Genomic DNA, 16,908 nt, shown 5'->3' on the forward strand with positions numbered 1-16,908 from the left:
CATAATGACCAAACCATTTGGCTTCTCTCTTCACTCTGGTCTTTCTACCAAAGGGCCCTGTGGCTGGCTGGCCTCTGGGTCAAAATGCATTATCTTACAACTCAATTTTAAATATTTAGGTAACTTTGAAATATCTTAATTGAATTTAGTAATCAGAGCCAGTGAGGTAGCTTTTTGATAAAAGTACTTGCTTTAAAAACATGGCACCTGAGTTTGGTCCCCAAAACCCACATAAAGGGTGGAAGAAGAGAACCCCCTGTTCCACAGAATTGATTCTGACCTCCACACAAGTGCCATGGTATACACATCCATATATGTGTGTGTGTGTGTGTGTGTGTGTGTGTGTGTGTGTGTGTGTGTAGAGAGAGAGAGAGAAACCCCTCTTCACACATAGTAATAACATATATAAAATAAACGCTAATCCAGTGGGTAGCTGGCTACTGGTTATCTTATGGGACAGTGCTGCACTAGGTAGCTACTTCTGTGGTACAATTTTCAGAGACACATGAACTTTGAATTCAAAATTAATATTAATTAAAGAAGGCTGTGGTTTCATTGGTTATTTTTGCACCGCTGAGAACTGAATTCAAGGCTTCATGAATGCTGAATCCCTAACCCATCTATTTAATATATTTTTAATTATAACGTAGCATTTTTCTGTTCACATGAAATAATCTGTAGCAAGCGGTGGACATCCATTCTTGAAAACACAGTAGAAATTCGGAACAGGTGTGAAGGGGTGTGTCTTCACGGGCGGGTCTGCAGGGGCATGATTTGAAAGAACCCACGCTCCATTGTGTAGCTGCCCATTCACAAAGCAGTAATGAAGCAGTAAACATGAGCTTCCCTCAGCTTCAGTAGAAGTCCTTGCCCTCAGATGTTCTCACTGCAAGGGCCAGAGCATGCTTCAGTCTCACAGGACTCTGTGTCACTCCCTGCATTGCCCCCAGGGAAGGGACTGTAGGATCAGAGAGGAGGTTTTTGAAAGCCATGTCTGATGAATGCCAGTGTCCCAAACTCATTTTCTATACTCAAGGAGTCTGGTTTCACGCATCTATACAACGTGTTTAACAGTACCACCTAGCTGTTTTGCTCACTGTGGCAAGCACAGTAACTGGGAGAGAGGGTGGTATGCTTATATCTTGCCTTTTACTTGAATGTAAAAGAGCTATAGATTCCCAATAAACAAGCTCTTCTGAATGGCACAGTAGGAAGCTGGAAAGTCCAGACAAACCATGGCTCACTTTGCCCTTGGGGAAGGTCTATCACTATCATCTCCCTGTGGGAAAACTGCTAATGGAGGTTGTAGTCCGCCATGACCAGATAGCCTCTGAGTCCACTCAAAATGGGAAACTCCCTTGTTAGCAGGTTTTCTCTTTCTCTGACTTTGGAGGATTCTGAGTCCCCAACCCCCAACTGGCCTCTACAGGAGGAAAGTCGGGTAGCATTAAAACCTGGAGTTCTCCATGCTAGTGAGGTATTTAAATAGGCCCCTGAGGGTTCAGCAAATGAACCTCCCTACTTGGGTATCCATCTGGCAAAGGTCTTCAATCCCTGACTAAGGTGTATGCATTCTCATTCACCATCAAATAAAGCAGTTTCGACAAGCAAAGACCTTCTCTTCATTAAGGATCACTGGGGTTGGGGCGAGGGCTTCTCTAAGAGAAGGCCTTCTCTTCACCAGCCGCTACATACTCTGGGCATTCACTTGGAAATCAAACCCCAATCCACCCCATCCTGTACTCTGCCTTCCCTTTCCTGCCAGGCATGTGGGGAGGAACTGAGGGGAAATGCCTACCTGGGACCCTGTTCCCAACTACCAAAGGTATGCTAGCCTCACTTGGGTATGAAGGAGACTGGGAACCACAGCAGTCCTCCCAGCAGCATGCTGGTGGTGCTCTGTGCACCCCAGGGAGGAGGAAGGCACAGCATGGCCTCTCCCCTTTCTTCTGGCTTTCCTATTAGCTCCCTCAGTCACTGCACATAAGAATTATTCTGACTTTTCCACAGTTTGAATGTTGGAGTAAGGTATAGTGCCACTTTCACAGTGAAACAAACCATAATAGTATTGGGCAGTCATCCAGGCAGAGCATCTGACATACTCACTGGGAGAAGAACTAGAAGAGAAGGAGACTTGGGTGGGAGATTTAGCAGCTAGAAGGGACAGGTTTAAATGGAACAGTGGGAGGGAAAGGTAGAAATGTTTGTTCTTGTACTTGTGGTTTATTTTAAAGAAAGAGAAATCCAACTGAATGAAGACTTGTTTCCTTTACTTATGCCTATAGCAATCAAGTGCTAAATGTAATGCTGTGCTTTGTAGGCGAGCCCCAGGCCCAGTGAGAACCCTATCTCAAAACATAAGGCGGCCATTTATCAAGGAATATGTCAAGGGCCGGACTCTGGCCACACACACACACACACACACACACACACACACACACACATATGCGCACAAGTGCACACTTTGCTCCAGTTTATCTCAGTGCAGCGACAGCAAATCTCTCTTGTGAGAATACAGTTACTCTGTTGGATGGCGATTCCGAAAACAGAGGGGAAAACTTAAAAACCTGCAGAGAGCAGCATCTGACCTTATTAACCCTGCCACACTCGCCAGGCTGCCAGTGCCCCCGCCTGGAAAAGGCGGTATCTGTGTTTGGAAGGAAGGGCTTCCTATCAGGGCTGCAGGAAATCCTCTGATTCCAGCTGCAAGACCACTGTGTTCCAGTTAGTCATAATGATAATGTCCAAAACAACAGATTACTCTATTCAAAACAAAAACTGATTTTAGAAATTCAAAGAGCTAAAGTGTATTCTATTTTATTCTAAACCAGTTCGGTATTCCTGTTTTTCTAGCATTTTTTTCCCTTCTGAAGAAACAATTGCTAAGAAAGAGACAAAGACATAAGTAAATCAGTATATCCCATTTTCTCATTTCCACGAGCGAGAGTTAGTGTCTAATGAGGTGTTCCCAAACACTGCTGCTGCTCATCGAAACACGCAGCCCAGATCAGGGTGGATTCGATTATCGCCGGGAGCAGGTGAAATGAGGACACCAAGTGGAAAAATCCAGAACATGAAAAAACCCAGCATATCTCAGAAGATAGCAACAGAGCTAATTTTATGCATCTGCTTCCTTCTAGAAACACTCATTTTTGAATGACGTGAAAGGTTCATTTCAAGCAAGTTTTGATGGGCTCATGCATAGAGCAGGACTAGCTGCCCACAGACAACCAGCATTTTGAGCAAAGGACTCAGGTCTTTACAGAAACCACACCCCAAAGAGATGTTTGAACTCTCCACAGAGCAAGTTAAGCTTCATGTGCTAACTTGATTGGAAAAGTTTTACTTTAGTAGAGGGATCATCAGGCCTAACTTCATGAAGCCTATTCTTTTACCAGTAAAGTGGCTTAAAACCTGAGAGAAAATAACAGTGTGCTCACTGAAAGTAATCCCTTTCTGCAGTCCCCTAACTTTGATTTGTAATTGTATGTGTGTGTGTGTGTGTGTGTGTGTGTGTGTTCAGACAAACACACAGAGACGAGATGTGTACTCCACTGTACCTTTTCCCACTGTCTTGCTTTTAGACTATTTATACAAGTAAATGAAAGCCTTAGAACTGACATCGTTGGTGCTCAGTGAAGGGTAGCATGTAGCATACTTGCCCACTGCTTTCAGCTCTAGGACCCCCATCTTGCACAGACATGCATGCCTGGTGCATGCTGCCTCAGTGTCAGTGAATTCATATGTGTGTCAGGCCTGTTGATTTAGAAGGCCTTGCTTTCTTGGTGTCCTCCATTAGCGCTGACTCTTACATGTTTCCTCCTCTTCTACACGGCTTTCCAAGCCTTTAATGGAGGGATTTGATACCAACGTCTCCTTTAGGACTGAGTGTTCCAAGGTCTCTGATCCTCTGCATGAGGTCTGGCTGTAGAGCTCTGCATTTGTCGCCATCGGAGACAGAAGGAAGCTTCTGATTGATGATGGCTGAGCCAGGCACTGGTCCATGAGTATTCCCTAACATCATAAGGAGTCATTTTACTGCTACTTTCCCCCTCTTTCCCTTTTTGTCCTAGGTCTCTGCGCTATCTAGTCTCAGGTTCTTGGTCACTCACCAAGTGTTGGATATGGATTCCATATCATGGAGTAAGCCTCACGTCACATCAGACCTCAGTTGGTTACGTCCTCAAGCTTAGTGCCACCACTGCACTAGCATAGCCTGCAGGCAGGACACCATAATAGAGCCAAGGCTTGTAGCTGGGTTGCACACAGAGTCTCTATCTGTCTGGACCGAAGACGTTGGCTCAAAGGGGTGAAGACTCTGTGTTCAACAAGCTGTGTAGGTGTTGACTTCAGCTGTAGAGCCCAAGGCACGAGAACTGTGTAACAGGATGCAAACTTCAAATCCAAAGTCTCTTCCTACCCAAGCCGAAGGAGCCTAATCTCTACGTATTTATACTTAAACAGAGTGCCCAGGTTCAAGAGGTTACAGACCTTATGAAAGAACTTACGCTCTGTAGAACACGAACTTTCTCAAGGACTTGTTGACCAGTTCATTGCAGAGCATGCCTTCCTCGGGAAGGGGTAGATTCAGTGAATGATGATTAACTTCAGCTCATACAGCTTGGCCTTGGGAATAAAGAATTGAAAGCATCGAAGATGTTCACTAAGTAATCGGCCAGTTCTCATATTAGTAATCACAGTGATCGCACTATTCCATACCGTTATGAGGGGATTTTAGATCCCAAGGGATGTAGCACTATAGGGCTCCTATCATCTATGTAAAGGGAAGAGTTACACAAACCAGAGTCAGGTGCTATAATTCCTGATCCTGCCTTCAAACCAGTATAAAACATTTCATTCCTGCTTGTCTCTCAGTTCTTAGGTACAACAGAAAATCACAAACACTTTTAAAATCATGCAGTGCCCCAAATGAGGCTTTATAGATGGGTTACTGTATCTCGATTTAATAACAATACTCATCATTTCAGACCCATAGGAAAATGTATCCAGTACTTCTGAGATTTTGTATTGTGGATGCAAAATTGAGCAAAGACCTCTGGTCTTCGTGTTAGAATATTTAAGCGATTAGAAAAGAAAAATAACTTGAATAATTTTGTGAGACTTTGTCTTTAAGCTCCCACCTCCTTCTCTCCCCCCCCCCCTCCCCCCCCGGAGCTGAGGACTGAATCCAGGGCCTTGCGCTTGCTAGGCAAGCGCTCTACCACTGAGCTAAATCCCCAACCCGTTCTTTCTCTTTTTTTCTCCCTCTTCCCCTTCTTCCTCTTCCTTGTTTTTCTTTTAAGTTAAAACAGAACTGAGGATAAATGCTTGCCTATCATGTATAAACCCTGGATTCAATCCCCAGTCCTACCAAAAGAAAGGTGGAGAGGACCCAGGCCTGCAAGCCTGTAAACCCAGCACTTGGGACAAGGTGATTGTGAGCTAGAAGCTAGTCTGTGTGCTTGCCAAGAGGAGAGGGGGGGGGGGAGAGAGAGAGAGAGAGAGAGAGGCGGGGGGGGGGTTGTCAGACTGTTTTATGTATAGACAATTCCATTTCAGGGTCCCACAGCATAAAATGGCATGTAGCGACTTCTCCAATGTTTCTCCCTCTTCACTCATAGACTTAAAAAGAAAAAACAAGCCAAACAAAATGCAGAGATAGTCTCAGCCGCACGGAGCCACTCCGGGAAAGATGATTCTCATTCAGTCATTTTGGAACAAGACAAGTCCAACATTGCAGCGGAGGGGGACCAGAGCACTGATGAGAAAAAGAAGAGAAAAAATAATCAGCTAAAGGAAATCAGGCGCATGGAACTGAAGAGATACTACAATGCTGGTGAGTACTCATGACACCGTGGAAGCTGTCATAGGCTGAGCCATGGTGGCATAAAACTAAAGTCCCTGTGCTCAGGACAAAGAGGCCAGAAGAACGGCAATTGAAGCCAGCCTAGGTTACACGAGACTCAAAACTATAACACCCATAGCAACAACAAATTGTAATAACTTTTAAGCTAGATGTGGTTGTTAGGAACTTGTCTTAGTTAAAGCAGTTCCTGATACCAACAGTGGTCATCACAACTTTGAAGCCAACCTGGTCTACACGGGGAAATCAGGGTAGTCTGTTCTACGTGGGTAAAAAAGCCCAACCCTATCTCAAGAATAAACAAAAACTCCCACCTTCAAAAATTAGAATCTGTAATGATTTGTCAAAAACAATGATTTATGACATAACATTTTAGTAACAGCACAGCATATAGAGCAAGTACTCTGACCCTTTTTTTCCATCTTTATTAACTTGAGTATTTCTTATTTACATTTCGATTGTTATTCCCCTTCCCGGTTTCCGGGCCAACATCCCCCTAGCCCCTCCCCCTCCCCTTCTATATGGGTGTTCCCCTCCCCATCCTCCCCCCATTACTGCCCTCCCCCCAACAATCACGTTCACTGGGGTTCAGTCTTGGCAGGACCAAGGGCTTCCCTTTCCACTGGTGCCCTTACTAGGCTATTCATTGCCACCTATGAGGTTGGAGCCCAGCTGATCCTAGCTCTTATTGTGTGTGTTATATGATATAAAAAGATAGCTGTGAACCAACATACTCCACTCAGCCTTGGACATTTTTCATCTAGCAGTGTGTCTGCCATGTTTGTGCTTTGTGCTAATGAACCACTTTCCCTGTAGGAGAAATATGTTTTTTCTCTTTTTGTTGTTTTTATGAGTGAGTGTGTGTTTGTGTGTGTATGTGTGTAATGTGCTTGCCTGTGCTGTGTGTGTGTGTGTGTGTAGATGTACTTGCCTGTTCTGTGTGTGTGTGTGTGTGTGTGTGTGTGTGTGTGTGTGTGTGTATGGGTGTGTGTAGATGTGCTTGCTAGGGATCAGATGTTGACTTCAGAACCTTCTTCTATTGCTCTCTCCTTCATTGCTGAGACCAGGTCTCACTGAGCCTCAATTCACTCTCTGGACTGGCTGGCCTGCTAGCTCCAGAAATCCTCCTGTCTCTGCCTCACAGCCCTGGACTTCAGGAGACCATCACTATGTTCAGCTTTTTACATGGGTTTGGGGAATCAAAACTCAGGCCCCCAATTGTTCAGCAGGCACTTTGCCTGCCAAGCCAGGTTTATTTCTCTTCCTTAGCGGTTTTATACATAGGTCCATAAAGGTACCGATAGCAGTGATCGCAGTGTTTGGAGGAGACAAGGCCTAGCATGTGTCAGCTGGAAACAACCACTGAACACAAAACCTCGCCTGTAAAGTACGTTCACAGTGTTTCAGAATTTCTTAGACTAGCTATTGCTGCAAATGCACAGGGAATGATGGCTCGTCTAGCTGTTCCCGTTTCATGCTGACCATTCTGTCATATGCAGATCTGAGTATAGTTCAAAGAGGGGGCAAAGAGAGAGGGTATTAAGAGTCAGAAATGTGAGAAGCCATGGCAGGACAACAATGGAGGCAGACGTTAAGATTCCACTCTGTGTATTTACAGATTGTTATGAATGTTCTTAAGGGATGGATGGTACCGGGCTTTGTATGTTTAGGTGGGCAACTATATCTTATCAATTGGGGAAAAAAAAGAGTAAGAAATGTGGCTTGGTATGGCTAGGCAAAGAGAAGACGATGAAGCAGTGTTCAGAGAGCATCCTGCAGCTAAAGTGGTGGGACAGTGCTTGTCAAGGTCATGCTGCACTGCACTGAGGTGGCAGTAAGAGCTGCCTCGTGCATTGCTCTGACAGATGGATGAAGAATCTGCCCTCAGCCATGACCATGGGGCTGCTAACACTGCAGAGGGCAAGTTACTTTCTCTTCTGAGACTTCCTTCCTGTCTCTGTCCAGGCCAAGCCAGATCTCCAGCATTTTCATAGATGTATCCATTCTCTGGCTGCAGGCTGGGATAATGAGACCCTAGTGTCTCCACCTTGACAGGCGCTCTTTGTGCGTGTCTGTGTATTTGATAGACATACTTGTGTCCATTTGTGTGAGTGGAGGCCAATCTTGGGTACTGTTCATCACCACCCACCTTGTATTTTGAGCATGCTCTCTCATTGGCCCATAACTCAACTGATAGACTAGCCTTGCAGCCTCAAAGTTCTACCTATCTCTGCCTCCTGGTGCTGAGATTACAGAAATGGGCCACCGTACCAGACTTGTGTGTGAATGTGTGGAGGGGTGGGGAGATTTCGAGAATCTCACTATGTAGATCAGACTGGCCTCAAACTCACAGATCCATTGGCCTTTGCCTCCTGAGTGCTGGGAATAAAGGTGTGACCCACCATCTCCGGGCCAGACCTTTTCTGGATATTGGTACTGGAGATTGGAGCGCAGGTCTTCACACATACAAGGCAAGCACTTTACTCAGTTACCTCCCTGTCTCGACAGATGAATTTTAAATGTGCCTTCTGTAGAAGACTGAGCATATAGATGAATGAATACTCGTGCATTCTTTGGCTTCATTTCCGGACAGTTCCACAGGATGCTTTAGCAGTGTAGTCATTTAGTTGAAATTGCTATGTGGTTTTCCTTGTTAATAGTAAGTAGAGATGCCATTGTGTCATCCCTCAAGAATGACAGTGATGACCGCTGCTGGCTTGGAGACTTGGGGGAATTTCATCAGGAGAATCTACTGCTGGGATCAAACCTCTGGGTGGGGCACTAAATTTCAGGCTTCATTTGCTCCAACCACATTTAGCCATAATTGACAAATGCCTCACTGTTGCCTTTCAGAGTCCCATACCAGGATGTCTGTCTAGACCACTAGGGGGAGCATCAGACCTTGAGCCAAGAGTCATTCCTGTGCCTCTTTCTGTGTTGCATCTCTGTGGCAGGACAGTAAGGAGACTTGACAGAGGGAGGATCTTGTCTGCTAAGGATTTAGATTTGCCTGGTAAAACTCAAAGAGGGTTGGGGGAAGCGCCATTATTTCCAGGATCTGAATCTGAATTGATGAAGGCAGGCTGTGCCGATCAGAGACAAGCCCTTAGGGAAATGAAGTTCTGAAGAGAGATTCTGCTCACAGTAGGCTAATTAGTATAGTGTATGGAGAAGAAAAGGAGCAGTCAGTATATGACAAATTTGAAACCTTAAGAATGAGGAAGGAAGGCGATGGGCTTTGTGTTTAGAGATGTGATTTCATTTCTCTCAAGGGGCTTAGAGGTGCCTGCTTATTGGTCTCTACAGATGTGAGGTGAAATCTATGTGTAAAAGTAGTGATCCCAGGAACAGAGGCAAAAATGAGCTAGTGGTGCTAAATGACAACATGAACTCAGGAGTGCATAATGGAAAAGGCATAGGTGAGAGCTGTCCTATCTGGGTACAGAAAGTACAAAGCTGTCTGTCTGTCTTTCTTTCTTCCTTTCATTCTTTTCTTCCTTTCTTTTTTTTGGTTCTTTTTTTCGGAGCTGGGGACCTTCCTAGGTAAGCGCTCTACCACTGAGCTAAATCCCCAGCCCCCCTCAGACTCACAGATCTACCTCCCTCTGCCTCCTTGGGCCATGATGCCTTGCAGGATTGTTTCCTTCATTTGTTGAATTTTATGCATTACAGGACTCTTTCAAATATTAGCATACAGGAAAAAAACAGAACTTAATAGGATGACAAAGCAAAAGCAAAGGCCTTGCCAAAAGGATATTATTTATGCAAATATAGTTTGTTGAAAGCAGTGACTTTCACTGGTTGCCCATTCTGCATATGCCAAGTAATTTACCTGAACTAAAAAGGATATTTTGACAAAATGTTCTTGATTTTTTCAAATAGATCTATCTGTGACTCACTGAAGTGTCGGGCAATACACTACTCTCTCATTACCCTGTGATAGCACATTAATGAAGACTATTATGGAGAGGCTTAGTCACTAGAATTGCCTCATTATAAAACATGGTCCTGATTCTGTAAATGTTCTATTCTGTTTGTGAGAAGAAAGTAGGAAAGGAAGTAATCACATTACATCATGTGCATCAGATAATCTGAGACATTACCTAGCACAGCACCCAGTCGGTAAAAAGCAGAATGTTTCCAGAACAAGTGAATTGAAGCTTTTCGTGTTTGCATGTATATTTGCTAATAAATAGGACACTTTTCATTTACTCTATTTGTATGGCATAAACTGTTAAGAAGTTGTGTAGGGGGATGGAGGGATGCCTCAGAGCTTAAGAACATTTGCTAAACTTACAGCGGACCCAAGTTCAATTCCCAGTACCTTCATGAAACTTCATGACAATCTATAACTCTATTCCAGAGGATTCACTACCCTTTTTTGACCTCCTCAGGTACTGCATGCTTGTGGTGCACAGACATGCATGCAGCCAAACACTCATATATAACATAAAAATAAATATTTTTTTAAAAAGAAATTGTTTGGTAATTCTGGGGTCTTACTGTGCTTTTAAAATTAGCTATTACTATGTTTTTAGAAAAATTGTTTAAAGACAGAGTCTCCCTGTGTGGCTCTGGCTGGCCTAGAACTCACTGTGGAGAAAAAGCTGACCTTGAACTCAGAGAAATCATTCTTCTTTTGCCTCTCTGCCACTTCCATGGCAGGTCAAAGACATGTGCGACCATGCCAAGCCAAGTTTTATACAGCTCATCAGAACATTTCTAAACCTCCCAAAAGATGATTAATTTATTGCAGCATTAAACTCTATCAAGTTGGCAACAAAGTATTTTTGCATTAAAAGAACACTCCATTCGTTAGTCTTTAATGTTGGAATAGTGCACATCTTCTGTTCTAAGTCACACAGGTAGAATGGGAATATGAGGACTCCAGAGATTTCAGCGTAGGACCATTCTTTACTTGAAACATGCCCATCCAAGTTCAAGATTAAGAAGAGACAGATTTTATGTCAAGAAAATAAGCCAACTTGGAATAAAGTATATTATTAAAATAGCACAGTGTGTTAATTAACACATGTGTTAATGCCAAGGATCCTGGAGAGCAATTTAGAAACGTTAAAAGATTTTTTCTTCAAGATAGTGTCAGCTTGTGTAACCTTGACTGTCCTAGAACTCACTCTGTAGACCAGGCTGTTCTTGAAGTCTTAGAGATCCACCTGCCTCAGCCTCCTGAGTGCTGCAATTAAAAGTATGTGCCACCATTACCCACCTACTTTAAAAGAATATTATTTGGGAAACCATTGTAATGGAGGTAAAAGACTCCTATGTAAGAGCTTGGCATTTTGTGATTGCCAAAGCCAAAGATTAGCTTAATGCGATCACTTGTCATGAGCCTTCTTCCCAGGCTCCTCCCCTTCCTCCTCAGGCCCCTCCCTTTCCTCTCTCCCCTTTTCCCCTTCCTGCTCTCCCTCCCCCTACACTTCCTTTCGTTTATTGTCTCCTTTCTTTTTTCCTGAGAGGCCATCTCACAGGTAGGCCCAGGCTGGCCTCAGATTCGTGGTAATTCTGCTGAGCTTCCCAGTGTGTGGTTGAAGGTGTATATCTTAAGGTCAGCCTCATGTAGTTTCTTATTAACAAGCCTGTCGTGTCTGCTACATTCATTACAGCTTTCCATGCTGATTCAAAAGAAGATTAACAAGAAAAGTTAAAAAAACACAAACTGAAATTTTCTCCTGTCCCTTTGCTGTAGACTCTTTGTTCTCATGAACATATGAAAGAAGCCAACGACTGGGTTCTTTCCCACAGTGGCAACTCAGCTTTCCGCACAACTTACCACTTTTCTAAGGGTTTTGTTTTCTTCTTTTTAAAACCACATAGGTGAGTTTCATGTCTGTTGTTTGATTTTTGTTTCAACTCACAGGCTTAGAAGGTCAAGGTTAAAATATTATTTTTATAAGTTTACTTCCAAACATAAATAGGCCAGGCCGTGGAAAGCCTGGAGTGGAAAGCCTTCTTGTCCTTTCGATTTTAAAGATTAGAAGGATATAGGATTAAAATAGACTTTTATGTGAGAAGAACACGTCACGAGCCTAGGGCTGGGGATGAGTCTCAGTGGTAAAGAACACACTTGTAGGCCACAGACTTAGTTCAATTTCTAGTCCAAAAAAATTACCTATGCTGGTAAAATAACCAGAAATGTAGCTAAAGAGGAAAATGACAAGAAGGAAGATGTCAGATGTGGGGGAACATGGAGGAAGGGGCTGAGGGGAAAGGAAAAAAAAAACACATTCTGCATGAAAAGACAAAAACCGTGGGAACAGAAGTAACCACAGCCATCGTGAGACTGGACGTCTGCATGCAGGAGTGTAAGCACTTCTTTGAGCATAGAATCAAAGGAGGTCACGATATGTAGGGCAAGATGTAGGAGAAAATGTAGGTTAACGTAGGAAGGATTTATGGGTCATGGATAAATGGCTTAAAAATGAAGTCAAATCAGTAAAACTATAAAATTTTGTTATAAGGCCAGGAACAGTTGCACATACTTTTAATCCAAGCAATTAGAAGGCAGAAGCAGACCAACCTCTGTGAATCTCAGACAAGTTTGGTCTATGTAGTGAATTCCAGGATAGCCAGAGCTTTAGAGAGAGACCTAGTACTCTCTGTTCCAGAGCCATAAAAGTTTTCATTTGAGAGGTGAAAGTTACTTCTTAAGTTCGAAGACAAGACATTCTCAGACACACCAAGTGTCCACCAACATGTTGCTTGCACCATAGATCTCCTTGAAACAAACTGCTGAGAAGGGAGCCTTGTTCTTAGTATGAAGTACGTTCAAATTTTGGTCCTAAGAAAAGAAGTCATGTTAACTGGCGGTGAATACCACAAGAATTAAGCCAGAAATGCTTGGTTGTGAGCACGAATCGAAAATGCATCCTGGTTTCCCCAACACCCTGATCTAACCCCTTATTTTGATGGAGTATCTAACCAATTGTATAATTGTCAGACTAACAGATATTGGGAAACGAGGGGGAGGGGGGAGGAGGAGGAAGAGGAAGAGAACAGAGACAGATACAGACAGACAGAGACAGAGACAGAGAGACAGACAGAGACAGAGGCTCTCCCCTGGGAGGAATTCCTGTCTCATGTGCTTGGTACTCTTTCACCTCATGGCGTTCATAAGTACCTCGCAACTGACAGGTCTCTTTGTTTCCAGATTCCAGGAATTTCGTAGAAAGCTGTAGAGGGTTATACTGATCAAGACTTTGATGCCTCTCCAGCATGGGCTTCTGTGCAGTGGTAGTCTTGTTTTCTGTCCCATGCTCTACTCCCAGCGTCAATACCGCTATGGAAATTTCTATTCAGCCTATTTGTAAAACTTCCTTTACTTAAAAAAATGTATAAGGGAAATTGTTCCAAAGTTTGGAACAGAGTTAGAAATTCTAGTGGGTAGGGAATTTGAGTGTCTGGAAGTTAGTGGTGATGAAGTAAAGGAGTCTTAGTAAAACTAGCTTTGCCTCAAGAACTTTCTTGATCCCTACCTAACCCCGTGTGTCAAACACAGCCTCCTGAAAATTGTTCTTGTCATGGCTACAACAAAAACCTGCTACTACTGACCAAGAAGCTGAGTATTTAAAAAAACCAGGTTCTCGTATATCTGATCTCGAGTTCAGAGATTAGGCTTGTCATAAGCATAGCCCATCTGCATGACAGCATTCATTCCCTAATGTGTAGTGCTCTGTATGGTGTAAAATCTCACAGCATGGAAATACTGTGTATTATAATACTGTATATAATAACACATGTGTTGGACAAGAGTGCATGATCACTGACAGTTTCAGCTTGAAAAGTCAAATCATCACTAAATGAGGCAGAAAAGACATTAAGGGGAAAAGACACTGAAGTCTCAGAGACTGGGTAGCTCATGTACCACAGAACTGTCATGGTCTCTCCTTCATGGTCAAGACACTAGTAAACTCTGAGTCTCTGGGCCACTGTTTCCTCTACTAGGTCTATGAGGGAAGCTGGGGCAGGAGTCTTCTTTTTGGACTCATTCTTAATGAGTGCCTGGTTATATCTCCTAATACCATGATCTTGGGGGTAAGAATTTCAATATAGGAATTTTAAGGGGCATGAAGATCGGAACCACGATAAACAGATTGATGGTAGAGAGTAATCTGGTTTAATCTTTGTGGAGGACAGTATAGCTATATTTACCGAGAGCCTTGTTTTTTGAATATCCTTTGGGCTCAACCTTTCTGCTAAAGTTCACTGTAAAGAAATAGAAGCATTAAAAGATTCCACTGTCAAGGCTCTGTGTTCGGTCCCCAGCTCCGAAAAAAAGAAAAAAGAAAAAAAGAAAAAAAGATTCCACTGTAGTGACTATCATACTACTTGAAATTGCATGAAGATATAATTAACATAATGGATATAAAATATATTTTAGGTATCATTTTCCAACAATACAAACATATAATTAATTAAATGGGGAAACTTCTCAAATTTCCATAGTGGCATGCAGTGGGAAATAGTTTTAAACATAGTTCTATTTTGAGTAAAATGACAATTCACATAGTGTAACTATATAAAAGTCAGATGAAAAGGAGCCGGAAGTAGATTCATTAGAAGGTAAATATTGGCTGTTTCTATATGGGAGCCAGAGGTGAACTGTATTTATTTCTGTTATTTTGTTCTAATGAGTGCTATGGTCATTTTGTATCTTTCCAAATTCAGATGTTAAAATGTGCATTCACTTGGGCCAGGTAGATAGCTAAGTAGGCAAAGAGGCCTGCTGACAAGCGAGATGACCTAAGTTCAGTCTCTTGGACGGACCCACGTGCTGGGAGGAATTAACTCTCCCAGGTTGTCCTCTGACCTCTTTGTGTGCACAAGGCCCATAAGTCAACACATACACAGGAGAGGGAGGTGTGTTGGTGGTGGGGGAGGACATAAGTGCACATTCCCAGGGCAGCCATGTTGATAAGTATGGTCTTTTGGGGAGTCTATAGAACTCAATGGTCCCATTCTTGTGATTGAAATTAAGGCTCCTCATAAAAGAGACTTCACTGGCCCTTTCTACCACGAGGACATAGTAGCCATCATTGGCCCTATCTACCACATGAGGACACAGTGGCCATGCGTATTCTATGAAGTGGCCGAGGGCTCTTGCCAGGCCTTTGATATTGAAGTCCTAGTCTTCCAAATGGTGGGAACTAAATCTCTGTTGTTTATTAGCCACTGGTTTACAAATGGACTATAGCAAGGGTTCTGTATACATTTGATTCATGCATGATTGGCTTTTTATCTCCCCTATATTTTCTTTTAAAATTTAACTTGTCCATATTTACCCATAATCCATTTATGTAAAATAAGGAAAATATAGATTTTTTTTTAAAAAAAGCATAACTTTTGAAGGGTGGGAAAGGCTAGGAAGGGGAGAAGAGAGAACAGGTGTTCGGAAGAAAGCCGGAAGGAATGTCCTCTGGACGATGTCTGCTGTGGGCTGGATGCTTGCTTTCCTGGTTGACTTCATGACTATTCATGACGTACAGCAGAAAGCAGCCGCCTGTTCTACAGAGTTAAAAAGCGAGACGCTAAGGAGTATACCAGAGCGCATGTGGGCTAGCATGTGACAGACACTAAAGCATTGCACTCTGACAACAAAGCCAGAGTGATGCCTTGGGCAGTGTTCTCAGCCCTACAATTCAACTCTGGAGCAAAAACGAACCCAACACAGACCAGAACATTCTTGACTCTTAGTCCAGAAGAAGGAAGAGACTGCGCTGTAGTTTTAATGATGGTGGCGTTGACCCATATCTACTTAAGTGAGTTCGATATGCCTGGGACACTAGACTCACTTCTAGACCTGGCCATATGTGTAGCCATGCTCAAAACACCCACTAGGTCTATGGATAATATAGATCAGATGCTGACCAAAGCCACTGGAATCCTCTGTCCTTCCATATTCGCAAACTCTGTGGGCTGTCCATCTGTCGGATATGGCCTTCATTATTCATCCAGGACTACTGTCATGCGCGTGGTAGAACAGTCCTCTAGAGACAGTTCCTCTGCCCTTGAGATACTCTACATTTCCATGCAGCATGACTCAGGTTAGTTAAACATTAGATGGTGGCACTGCTAAGCAGCCATAACAATATGCTGGGCGTGCTGTACTGGAGGGAGAGGAAGTAGCATATACTCCATGATGACTACTGTGTCAGAGGGTAAAATTCAACGTAGTGCCTCTTGACGCGTTTTAAAGTTGTAACAGTTCATAATTTAGTTTTTTCAGTTTGTTCATTCCTCATCTGTCAGCAGCTCCAGTTGGCAGCATTAACATACTAAGTGTGCTTTTTTGAAGACAAACCTATAGTATGAATTATTAGCATCACCAGGGGAATATATTTCTTTGTGCAGAAACCCAAGTCCTCTACTTTATTCAAAGCCATTTATGATGTTAATTAATTAATTTACTTATTCACTTTGCATCCCAATATAGTCCCCCTCCTCTTTTCTCAGTCCTGCTCTCTCAAGCCCCTTCCCCACTAGGCCCTCCCCTCTCCTTAGAGAAGGAGAAATCCCCCATTAGTACCTACCTGCCCTGGCCGCAGCAGGGCTAAATGGGAAGTGACCTCTCCCACTGAGGCCAGACAAGGAAGCCCAGCTCGTTTGTTGGTTGATTTTTTTGTTTATGTCCCTTGGTGTTTTAAATGTCAGCCTGTCTGTGAGAGGGTGTCAGAAACCCTGGAATTGAAGTGATTGGAGTTATGGGTGATGTGAGCTGCCATGTGGGCACTGGGAATTGAACTTGAGTCCTCGGCTTTTAACCACTGAGCCATCTCTCCAGCTCCATGAGTTTAATATTTATTATTATTATTAGTAGTAGTATTGGTATTATCTTGTATTTCTCAGGCTGACTGCAAACTCCTGAACTCAATTCATCCCCGTCTCAGCCTTCTGAGTAGTTGAAACTGCAGGCATGTGTCACCACATCTGGCTTTATTATAAAATCCTGAATCTATTGTAGAGTATATTATCTTAAATTAAGATCTTGAGTTTCAGTGATCTTTTTGTTTACCCAATCTCATTTACTT

General features: G+C 43.2%; 1 protein-coding gene across 9 annotated transcripts in view; it reads left to right on the forward strand.

Moving 5' to 3' along the window:
- The window catches only part of Ncoa7 (nuclear receptor coactivator 7), a 161,278-nt gene that overhangs the window by 65,777 nt on the left and 78,593 nt on the right, over positions 1–16,908 (forward strand). For all 9 annotated transcript variants that reach the window (XM_063276554.1, XM_063276558.1, XM_063276541.1 and 6 more), the window contains one exon: positions 5,622–5,836. In XM_063276554.1, the coding sequence (XP_063132624.1) occupies positions 5,622–5,836 (215 nt within the window). The remainder of the gene's footprint in view (positions 1–5,621; positions 5,837–16,908) is intronic.

Source organism: Rattus norvegicus, chromosome 1 (genome assembly GCF_036323735.1).
Source record: "Rattus norvegicus strain BN/NHsdMcwi chromosome 1, GRCr8, whole genome shotgun sequence".
NCBI lineage: Eukaryota > Metazoa > Chordata > Mammalia > Rodentia > Muridae > Rattus > Rattus norvegicus.